General features: G+C 41.2%; 1 protein-coding gene across 5 annotated transcripts in view; it reads right to left on the bottom strand.

The window, feature by feature from the left end:
* Positions 1–12535, bottom strand: part of col4a4 (collagen, type IV, alpha 4) — a 174208-nt gene that overhangs the window by 87806 nt on the left and 73867 nt on the right. For all 5 annotated transcript variants that reach the window (XM_046295033.1, XM_046295034.1, XM_046295032.1 and 2 more), the window contains 2 exons: positions 10641–10721; positions 7045–7089 (listed from right to left, as the gene is read on the bottom strand). In XM_046295033.1, the coding sequence (XP_046150989.1) occupies positions 7045–7089; positions 10641–10721 (126 nt within the window). The remainder of the gene's footprint in view (positions 1–7044; positions 7090–10640; positions 10722–12535) is intronic.

Genomic DNA, 12535 nt, shown 5'->3' with positions numbered 1-12535 from the left:
ACAAACCCACCATCGCTGGACCAGACAGGATTGGCAAAAAGTGATCTTCCCTGACGAGTCGTGGTTTTGTCTCACCAGGGGTGATGGTCGGATTCGCGTTTATCGTCGAAGGAATGAGCGTTACACCGAGGCCTGTACTCTGGAGTGGGATCAATTTGGAGGTGGAGGGTCCATCATAGTCTTGGGGGGGGGGGTGTCACAGCCTCATCGGACTGAGCTTGTTGTCATTGCAGGCAATCTCAACGCTACAAGTTACAGGGATGATATCCTACTCCCTCATGTGGCACCCTTCCTGCAGGCTCATCTTGACATGACTCTCAAGCAAGCATGACAATGCGACCAGCCATAGTGCTCGTTCTGTGCGTGATTTCCTGCAAGACAGGAATGTCAGTGTTCTGCCATGGCAGCAAGAGCCCGGATCTCAATCCCATTGAGCACGCCTGGGATCTGTTGGATCGAAGAGTGAGTGCTAGGGCCATTCCCCCCAGAAATGTCCGGGAACTTGCAGGTGCCTTGGTGGACGAGTGGGGTAACATTTTACTGCAAGAACTGGCAAATCTGAAAAGTCCATGAGGAGGAGATGCACATGAGATATTTCATGCAGTTGGCGGCTACACCACATACTGACTGTTACTTTTGATTTTGAACCCTTCTTTGTACAGGGACACATTATTCTATTTCTGTTAGTCACATGTCTGTGGAACTTGTTCAGTTCATGTCTCAGTTGTTGAATCTTATGTTCATACAAATATTTACACATGTTCATTTTGCTGAAAATAAACGCAGTTGACAGTGAGAGGACTTTTAGTAACCAAAAAAGTGTTAAACAAATCAAAATATATTTTACATTTGAGATTCTTCAAAGTAGCCACCCTTTGTTTTGATGACAGCTTTACACTCTTGGTATTCTCTCAACCAGCTGAACCTGGAATACTTTCCCAACGGTTTTGAAGGAGTTTCCACATATGCTGAGCACTTGTTGGCTATTTGTCCTTAACTCTGCGGTCCAACATCCCAAACCAACTCCAATGGGTTGAGGTCAGGTGATTGTGGATACCAGGTCATCTGGTTGGCTGCTTTGAGATTCTTCAAAGCAGCCAACCTTTGCCTTGATGACAGCTTTGCACACTCTAGGCATTCTCTCAAGCAGCTTCATGAGGTTGCATTTCAATTGACAAGTGTGCCAATCAGAGTTACAAGCTTCAGAAATTGCAGCCCAAATGAATGCTTCACAGAGTTAAAGTAACAGACACATCTCAACATCAACTTTTCAGAGGACACTGGGTGAATAAGGCCTTCATGGTCGAAATGCTGCAAAGAAAACACCCCAAAAGGACACCAATAACAAAATGTGTGGTTCCCACCATGAAGCAAGGAGGAGGAGGTGTGATGGTATGGGGGAGCTTTGCTGGTGACACTGTCTGTAATTTATTTAGAATTCAAGGCACACTCAACCAGCACGGCTACCAAAGCATTCTGCAGTGATACACCAACCCATTCGGTTTGCGCTTCATGGGACTATAATTTGTTCTTCAACAGGAAAATGACCCAAAACACCTCCAGGCTGTGTATTTGACCAAGAAGGAGAGTGATGGAGTGCTGCATTAGTTGACCTCGCCTCCACATTCACCCGACCTCAAACCAATTGAGAATTTTTACAAGGATTAAATGTTAGGATTTGCGAAAAACTGAGTTTAAATGTATTTGGCTAAGGTGTATGTAAACTTCTGACTTTATATACAGTTGAAGTCGGAAGTTTACATACACCTTAGCGAAATACATTTAAACTCAGTTTTTTACAATCACTGACATTTAATCCTAGTAAAAATTCCCTGTCTTAGGTCAGTTAGGACCACCACTATTTTAAGAATGTGAAATGTCAGAATAATAGTAGAGAGAATTATTTATTTCAAATTTGATTTATTTTATCACATTCTCAGTGGGACAGAAGTTTACATACAATCAATTGGTATTTGGTAGCACTGTTGTTTAACTTGGGTCAAATGTTTCGGGTAGCCTTCCACAAGCTTCCCACAATAAATTGAGTGAATTTTGGCCCATTCCTCCTGACAGAGCTTGTGTAACTGATTCAGGTTTGTAGGCCTCCTTGCTCGCACACGCTTTTTCAGTTCTGCCCACAAGATTTCTATAGGATTGAAGTTAGGGCTTTGTGATGGTCACTTCAATACCTTGACTTTGTTTTCCTTAAGCCATGCTTAGGTATGCTTGGAGTTATTGTTCATTTGGAAGACCCATTTGCGACCAAGATTTCACTTCCTGAAGTCTTGAGATGTTGCTTCAATATATCCACATAATGTTAGTCCCTCATGATGCCATCTATTTTGTGAAGTGCAGCTGTCCCTCTTGCAGCAAAGTACTCCCACAACATGATCTGCCACCACCGTGCTTCACGGTTGGGATGATGTTCTTCAGCTTGCAAGCCTCCCCCTTTTTCCTCCGAACATAATGAGGGTCATTATGGCCAAACATTTCTCCAAAGTACAGTCTTTGTCCCCATGTGCAGTTGCAAACCGTAGAGTGGATGTTTTATGGTGGTTTTGGAGCAGTGGACTCTTCCTTGCTGAGCTGACTTTCAGGTTATATCAATATATGACTCATTTTACTGTGGATATCGATACTTTTGAACCTGTTTCCTCCAGCATTTTCACAAGGTCCTTTACCATTGTTCTGGGATTGATTTGCATTTTTCGCATCAATGGGCATTCATCTCTATGAGACAGAATGCGTCTTCTTCCTGAGCGGTATGACGGTTGCCTGTGTTTCTACTTGCGTACTATTGTTTGTACAGATGAACGTGGTACCTTCAGGCGTTTGTAAATTGCTCCCAAGGATGAACCAGACTTGTGGAGGTCTACAGGTACACCTCCAACTGACTCAAATTATGTCAAATTATATCAGAAGCTTCTAAAGCCATGACATAATTTTCTGGAATTTTCCAAGCTGTTTAAAGGCACAGTCAACTTAGTGTATGTAAACTTCTGACCCACTGAAATTGTGATACAGTGAATTATAAGTGAAATAATCTGCCTGTAAACAATTTTTGGAAAAATGACTTGTGTCATGCACAAAGTAGATGTCCTAACCGACTTGCCAAAACTATAGTTTGTTAAACAAGAAATGTATGGAGTGGTTGAAAAACGAGTTCTAATGACCCCAACCTAAGTGTATGTAAATGTCTGACTTCAACTGTATATATCTATAGAATTATTATTATAAAAAGAAAATCAAGAAAATGAACCATGTGTGTTCTCTTGTTTTGTACTGTTCTGTAGTTTTCAACCCAATGATGATGTCTGACAAACAAAGAACTTTGCGTACTGCAGGCCCAGGCATGTAATCAAAGCTGGCGAGATATTCAATGACATCATCAAGAGATATGTTGGACCCTATGTCAGAGAGCTGTTTTTGGGACCACATCGTGTCTATTGTCCTGCTAATAGACCTTGTGAAAAAGGGTTTGAAAACATGTTTTTAAAAGGCCTCCATGGCCAACAGGGAAGTTCCTAACTTGATCCCCCTTCCATTTATTCCCACTGTAATTTGTTATGGTTTGTATTGCAAATGAGGGCATAAACTGTGTCAAGACGCCAGCAGGGTAAGTAGACCTTTATGTAGTAAAATAAAGGTGAAATAAAAATAAATAAATAAAATACCTATAACCCTTTTAACAGCACATTACTCAACACTAGTGCGACTCATGTCGCCTGTGGTAGGCCTAAAGAATATTTTTTAAAAAAGGTTTTAATCTCTATATGTAGGTCTCCTGATTTAAACCCGATCGAACTTGTTGCAACTAAAATATATTTGAAATAAACATCTGCATGTTTGCTTGGCATGGATTGTGACATCTCGTTCCTCTTCCTCTTCAACTCCACCAATGCCACCTGAATCTCCGCCAATGACGTGACTTTCCATCAATAAGTACACTTTGAGGATTGGAGGATTCTAAATTAATATCTAAGGGGAATTTTTCGTTAGGGCAAATCTGGTCTGTGAGAATATCTAAGGGGCTTTTATATCATTATAATGCAGGGTTAATAATAATAGTCATCACTTTGTAATTAAGGATGCATTATTAAAAGAAAATTACATGCGCAAGGGACGGTGGTATATATTTTTTTATTTATCACAATTTTCTTTAACCAATTTTGGTCTTTAATGCAGGGCCGAGAGACAACTTCCTTCTTTTTCTATGGCCTGTTTAAAACATAATGATATTTTGGAGATGATTTAGTTTCAAATAACCGAAAGTGAGCGATTGTAATCTGAATAAAGGGAAAAAGGCCATTCTTGAATATTGTGTGAGACATTCTTACTAATTTGCAAATAAAGCCAGTTTATTATTTAGAATGATTTATTTCTGTTTTTAGAGGGAGAGAAACCAAAAGCTCACAGTGCCTATTTTTCAAAATTTGTCAGTGAAATTCCCCTATAGTATTTACCCAAGTTCTTTCTTAACTCCAGGAACACAGCTTTTTGTTGTTGTTGCCTGATGCAGGACTATAGTGCCAGAGGAGAGACTCTCAGACTGAAAACACCTACATTAATTGCCACAGTTTAGACTTCTCATAGATCAGTGTTCTAACTCACCCTTGTGAGAGTGTGGTGTAATGACAGAATGCCACCATCTACCACAAACGGTTGCTGCATAAGCTCGTAACTTTTAAAGGAAGAACCACTCTATGTTCACTATTGAATGTTTACTTTTCGTAATTCACAAAAATAAATAAGCTCAGTGAGTAGATTCAGTGGGTACATGTCAATTCAACATCTAATCCACGTTGGTTCAATGTAATTTCATTGCAACGACGTGGACACAACGTTGATTCAACCAGTGTGTGCCCAGTGGGGATTGATGGGCGCTTCTTTTTACTCAGGACAGCTCGCGTGTTCTGTGTGAAAGTAGCTATCAACTTCTGTACTGCTTGAGTGCTCAAGAAACTTACTCGTGGGAGCATAGTATGAATGAACGGCCAATCATATTGCTCAAATACAAAGACCACAGATTTTCTGCGTATAGTCTTTAATGGTTTCAGTTGTAGACAGAGAAGGTCAAAGTTGAACTGGATCGCAAAAATGTGCTGCGACGTTACTGACTCGGTCGGTGCTGCTGCTTTGGTAGTGGAGTGACGGGTCCACACCAGATTAAAAAGTACTGGGGGAAATGCTGTCTCGCCACACGTTTTACGGCAGCTCTGCCATATATATGGCTCTTCGGTTTGTCTCCATAGGGGAACCCTTTATGGTGCTAGGTAGAACCCTTTGCAGAGGGTTCTACCTATAACCCTCTATGTACTTAGGGTTATTCATAGAACTACCTAGAACCCTCTATGAAGAACCCTCTTTGAACCGTCCATGAACAGTTCTAGTAAGAACCTTTTAATCTTTGAAGGTTTCTTTCCAGAACCCTTTATAATTAAACTCTTTATGACAAAACATTACATATATCATAATGCCTTTCTTTGACGGCCTAGTTATACCATATCACAGTGGTTTTTCCTAGTCACCATTCTTCTACACCTGCATTGCTTGCTGTTTTGGGTTTTAGGCTGGGTTTCTGTACAGCACTTTGTGACATCAGCTGATGTAAGAAGGGCTTTATAAATAGATTTGATTGATTGGTTTTAGAAAACACCTGGTTTACAGGTCAGATCAGGCCTTCAAGTCACATTATGCTGGCACGCAAAGTGGAACCATGCAAACTGGAACAACTATCTAAGTAGCCACTTACAGATTCTCTAACAACTAGAAACATGTATGTTATTTATCTTTGTGTAGCATCAGATCAATCAGTCAATGTACATGCTAAAAACATAGATATTGAAACAAACAATACAAAATATATTCTTCCTATAGAGCATTCTGGGAAATATGATCATGATGAGCATGGTTTTGAGTGTTTCACTCTACAGAGTCAAAATGACACAATCACACTCACCTTTGGTTCACCAGCACAGGGGGTTCTTTTTACACCACTGAGTGTTAATTTAGCTTTTTGTTACACTGAAATATTACACTGAAATATCTACACTGGTAACACTGGACGATTTGCTGGGTACAAATATTCTCATATACTGTAGGTACAGTTGAAACATTGTCTCACCTATCTTTTTAAACTCTAGAGCAGGGGTTCCCAAACATTTCTACTCATGCCCCCCTTCCAGCACAGGGGAACATTCCATGCCTCCCGTCTATTTCTATGGGCACAAGCACTGTTCATGACAGAAACTGTTCACACCCCTCTTGTTGGTGGAGATCAAGTGTTGCAGGTTTAAAGCTAGTTATTTTCTTGCAATTCCATACATTTTGCCATGTCTAATGTGTATTCATGCGATATTTGAGTGACTTAAACACTAAATCAAAATCTATGGGCAAAATAACATTAGCTGAAATGATCTAGTTGATCTGGACATTTCTGACATGTTATTAACAGCTCTCTAAGATATGCAATGACTGACATTACAAGAGAGAAAACTGATGATGCACTACCCAATTTCGAAATGGCCCCTTGTGCATTCTACCATTATAACTTTCAAGAGTAAATTGAAAGCCGGACTGAGTTCCTTTAAATTGTATTTTTGCATCATCAGTTTGGGAACCACTGCTCTAGAGAGTTAACGTTTAAACACTGAGGTAATCACTAATTCTCAAGGCACTTTTTAAAATAAAGATTAAAAAAGCTTTCCAAAGAATCCTTCCTGCCTTCCAAAGAATCATCAAAGAACCTTTTCTTCCAAAAACGGTTCTTAGGATGAAAAAAGTTATAGGCAGAACCCTTTGTCTTACAAAGAACCCCCGTCTTCCAAAAAGAGTTCTTCAGATGAAAATGGTTCTTGGTCAAACCATCCCTCTGCAGAGAACCCTTTTGGAACCCATTTTTCTAAGAGTGTAGACTACTAAGACTTTGGTGGAAAGAAGAGCAGCCTCAGTGAATCCACAGACACACCTACACTCATAAGCACATACGTACGAATGCACAAAGTAATGATGATAAACAACATTCAGCTGGCTCTGTGTACTCACATCACTTCCCCTGGGTCCACAATCTCCCTTCACACCACTCCTCCCCTGCAATAAAACACAGGCAATCAATAAGAATCAGGAAATAATATATAGAATAGATACTTTGATGTATATTATTTAGAACAGAAATTGGTATTCTGGCTTTCCCAAAAACCCATACAAACATTGAGAGGCACTGGGTCAGCCACGGTGTAGTCCCCCTGGATGGAGCTAATAATGGGGGGTTAAGTTCCTTTGTCAAGTGCACAAAGGCAGGAGATGGTACCTGGGATCAGAGACCAACAGCCTTCCAACTGCCATTTGTGTTCCAAATAAAATAAAATCACATTTTATTGGTCACATACACATGGTTAGCAGATGTTAATGCGAGTGTAGTGAAATGCTTGTGCTTCTAATTCCGACCATGCAGTAATAACTATCAAGTAATCTAACAATTTCACAACAACTACCTTATACACACAAGTGTAAAGGAATGAATAAGAATATGTACATATGAATTTATGGATGAGCGATGGCCGAACGGCTTTTATCCAAAGCGACTTACAGTCATGTGTGCATACATTCTGAAACATTATTAAATGTTAAACATGTTGTACAGCAGTAGATATGTAAATAGTAAGTAATCATTATTAAAGTGACCGGTGTTCAATGACTATGTACGTAAGGCAAGGTCCCTGAGTAGCTGGCTAGTGACAGTGACTAAGGGACAGAGTTGGGTCCCCAGGTCACCTGGCCGTGCTGCTGCTCCAGTTTCAACTGTTCTGCCTGTGATTATTATTATTTGACCATGCTGGTCATTTATGAACATTTGAACATGTTCTGTTAAAATCTCCACCCGGCACAGCCAGAAGAGGACTGGCCACCCCTCATAGCCTGGTTCCTCTCTAGGTTTCTTCCTAGGTTTTGGCCTTTCTAGGGAGTTTTTCCTAGCCACCGTGCTTCTACACCTGCATTGCTTGCTGTTTGGGGTTTTAGGCTGGGTTTCTGTACAGCACTTTGAGATATCAGCTGATGTACGAAGGGCTATATAAATACATTTGATTTGGATTTGTATAGAGTAATGTATATACATACAAGATGAGTAATGTCGGGGATGTAAACATTATATAAAGTGGCATTGTTTAAAGTGACTAGTGATATATTTATTACATCCAATTTTAATTATTAAAGTGGCTACAGATTTGAGTCAGCATGTTGGCAGCTGCCACTCAATGTTAATGATGGCTGTTTAACAGTCTGATGGCCTTGAGATAGAAGCTGTTTTTCAGTCTCTCGGTCCCAACTTTGATGCACCTGTACTGACCTCGCCTTCTGGATGTTAGCGGGGTGAACAGGCAGTGGCTCGGGTGGTTCTTGTCCTTGATGATCTTTATGGCCTTCCTGTGATATCGGATGGTGTAGGTGTCCTGGAGGGCAGGTATTTTGCACCCGGTGATGCGTCGTGCAGACCTCACTACCCTCTGAAGATCCTTACGGTTGTGGGTGGAGCAGTTGCTGTAACAGGCTGTGATACAGCCCGACAGGATGCTCTCGATTGTGCATCTGTAAAAGTTTGTGAGTGTTTTTGGTGAGAAGCCAAATTTATTCAGCCTCCTGAGGTTGAAGAGGTGCTGTTGCGCCTTCTTCACCACGATGTCAGTGTGGGTTGACCATTTCAGTTTGTCCGTGATGTGTATGCCGAGGAACTTAAAACTTCCCACCTTCTCCACAACTGTCCTGTCAATGTGGATAGGGTGGTGCTCCCTCTGCTGTTTCCTGAAGTCCACGATAATCTCCTTTGTTTTGTTTTGTTGACATTGAGTGTGAGGGTACTTTGGTGTTAAATGCTGAGCTGTAGTTGATTAACAGCATTCTTACATAGGTATTCCTCTTGTTTAGGTGGGTTAGGGCAGTGTGCAGTGTGATTGCGATTGCGTCGTTTGTGGACCTATTGGGTCGGTAAGCAAATTGGAGTGGGTCTAGGGTATCAGGTAGGGAGGAAGTGATATGATCCTTGACTAGTCTCTCAAAGCACTTCATGATGACGGAAGTGAGTGCTTCGGGGCGATAGTCGTTTAGCTCAGTTACCTTAGCTTTCTTGGGAACAGGAACAATGGTAGCCCTCTTGAAGCATGTGGGAACAGCAGACTGGGATAGGGATTGATTGAATATGTCCGTAACCACACCAGCAAGCTGGTCTGCGCATGCTCTGAGGACGCGGCTAGGGATGCCATCTGGGCCGGCAGCCTTGCGAGGGTTAACACTTTTAAATGTTTTACTCTCGTTGGCTGCGGTGAAGGAGAGGCCTCAGGTTTTGGTAGCGGGGCGTGTCGGTGTCACTGTATTGTCCTCAAAGTGAGCAAAGAAGTTGTTTAGTTTGTCTGGGAGTAAGACATCGGGGTCCGCGACGCGGCTGGTTTTCCTTTTGTAGTCCATGATTGACTGTAGACCCTGCCACATACCTCTCATGTCTGAGCCGTTGAATTGCGACTCAACTTTGTCTCTATACTGACGCTTAGCTTGTTTGATTGCCTTGCGCAGGGAATAGCTACACTGCTTGTATTCAGTCATGTTTCTGGTCGCCTTGCCCTGATATAAAGCAGTGTAGCTAAAGCAGCATTAATACATGGTTTCTGGTTGGCGACGGTTTTAATTGTCGCCGTGGGTACAATGGCGACAATTGTGGGTGGGTACAACGAATCAGCGTAGTCATTAATGTTGTTGTTCAACGCAATCCAGAACATATCCCAGTCCACGTGATCGAAGCAATCTTGAAGCGTGGAATCGGATTGGTCGGACCAGCGTTGAACAGACCTGAGCATGGGCGTTCCCTGTTTTAGTTTCAGTCTATAGGCTGGGATCAACAAAATGGAGTCGTGGTCAGATTTGCCGAAAGGAGGGCAAGGGAGGGCTTTGTATGCGTCGCGGAAGTTAGAGTAACAATGATCCAGAATTTTTCTAGCCCGGGTCGGACATTCAATATGCTGATAATATTTAGGGAGCCTTGTTTTCAGATTAGCCTTGTTAAAATCCCCACCGACACTAAATGCACCCTCAGGGTATGTGGTTTCCAGTTTACATAGTCCAATGAAGTTCTTTCAGGGCCGTCGAGGTGTCTGCTTGGGGGGGGGGGGGGGAATGTACACAACGATTATAATCCCAGAGAATTCTCTTGGTAGATAATGTGGGCGGCATTTGATTGTAAGGAATTCTAGGTCAGGTGAACAAAATGACTTGAGTTCCTGTATGTTGTTATGATCACACCGCAACTTGTTAATCATAAGGCATACACCCCCGCCCTTTTTCTTACCATAGAGATGTTTGTTTCTGTCGGCGCGACGCGTGAAGAAACCAGGTGGCTGTACTGACTCTGATAACGTATCCCGAGTGAGCCATGTTTCCATGAAACAGAGAATGTTACAATCTCTGATGTCTCTCTGGAAGGCAACCCTTGCTCGGATTTTGTCTACCTTGTTGTTAAGAGACTGGACATTGGCTAGTAGTATACTTGGGAGCGAGTAACTTTCGAGCTGCTGTTAAGCCTCTCTAACCTCTAGAGTACCTGCCACCCCACAGACAACCAATGATAATCATGTTATAGAAGACATCCTGATCACCTTGCTTCCTTTGATGTAGAAGTCTTCTGGGGGGTCCACAAACTCAAAGGGTCCTGGGGGCCCTTGGGTACCCTGGTCTCCCTATGACACATACACAGGTGAGGTTGTCAGCACATTCTTTACACACAAACTGTATCTATATATACAGTACCAGTCAAAAGATTGGATACACCTACTCATTCAATGATTTTTCTTTATTTCTACATTGTAGAATAATAGTGAAGACATCAAATCTATGAAATAACACATATGGAATCATGTATTAACCAAAGAGGTGTTAAACAAATCAAATGATATTGTACATTTGAGATTCTTCAAAGTAGCTACCCTTTTCCTTGATGACAGCTATTCACACGCTTGGCATTCTCTCAACCAGCTTCATGAGGTAGTCACCTGGAATGCATTTCAATTAACAGGTGTGCCTTTTTAAAAGTTAATTTATGGAATTTATTTCCTTCTTAATGTGTTCGAGCCAATCTTTTGTGTTGTGACAAGGTACAGGTGGTATACAGAAGATAGCCCTATTTGGTAAAAGACTAAGTCCATATAATGGCAAGAACAGCTCAAATAAGCAAAGAGAAACTAAAGTCCATCATTACTTTAAGACATGAATGTCAGTCAATCACAAAAATTTCAAGAACAGAAAGTTTCAAGTGCAGTCGCAAAAACCATCAAGCGCTATGACTAAACTGTCTCTCGTGAGGACCGCAACAGGAAAGGAAGACCCAGAGTTACCCGTAAGTTAATTAGAGTTAATTGCACCTCAAATTGCAGTTCAAATAAAGTAACAGACACATCTCAACATCAACTGTTCAGAGGAGACTGTGTGAATCAGGCCCTCATGGTCAAATTGCTGCAAAGAAACCACTACTAAAGGACACCAATAAGAAGAAGAGACTTGCTTGGGCCAAGAAACAGAAGCAATGGACATTAAGACAGGTGGAAATTTGTCCTTTGGTCTGATGACATTTTTGGTTCCAACCGCTTTGTCTTTGTGAGACACAGTGTAGGTGAACGGATTATCGTGGCACGTGTGGTTCTCACCGTGAAGCATGGAGGAGGAGGTGTGATGGTGCTTTGCTGGTGACATTGTCTGTGATTTATTTATCATTCAAGGTACACTTAACCAGAATGGCTACCACAGCATTCTGCAGCCCATCTGGTTTGTGCTTACTCAGAAGAAAAATCCTGGAATGAGTAGGTGTGTCCAAACTTCTGACTGGTACTATATATATATATTAAAATACAAAATAACTGTCATGGGTAGCACAAATAAAACATTACAAAATCGACAAGAAAAATAGTTACATTTCTCCACAAATCAATCCCCAATCAATGCTTTAAATTACCCGAACAGCACCAGAACATCAAGATGAAATGTATTTTGAATTTTGTTCCAGCAATACGGTGCATTAAAACTAAAAGCAGATTCACCAAGCTCGGTGGAGACCCTAGAAACCTCAAAAGTAAACCAATCCTGTGAACGGTTTAGGCAAGGTGTCTATACTTCAACAGCAAAGGTAGATTAGTCAGAAGTTTATGAAGTAAGGCCTTGTCAACAAAAAGGGAGTAATGTAGAGATCTACAGGTCTTTAGCGAAGTCCAGCCAACCTTTTGATATAGGATACAGTGGTGAGTATCAAAACTGTCACCTGTAACAAAATGAAGGGCACTATGGGAGATGGCAACCAAAGGTTTATGAGTACTTACACTTTGATAAATAATATCACCATAATCAAGAACAGATCAAATGATTGACTGTATAATCTACTTCCTAATGCTTAGAGAAAAGTCTGTTTTTATAGAAAAAGGACACTTTAAATGTTATCTTCTTAACCAGCTCATCTTTATGTTTTTTAAAACGTATTATCCATATCAATCCTAATGCTTAAGTA

The sequence above is a fragment of the Oncorhynchus gorbuscha genome, linkage group LG13, assembly GCF_021184085.1.
Source record: "Oncorhynchus gorbuscha isolate QuinsamMale2020 ecotype Even-year linkage group LG13, OgorEven_v1.0, whole genome shotgun sequence".
Taxonomy (NCBI): domain Eukaryota; kingdom Metazoa; phylum Chordata; class Actinopteri; order Salmoniformes; family Salmonidae; genus Oncorhynchus; species Oncorhynchus gorbuscha.
Note: the sequence above shows the minus strand (reverse complement) of the source record. Positions and strands in the feature narration are given on the sequence as shown.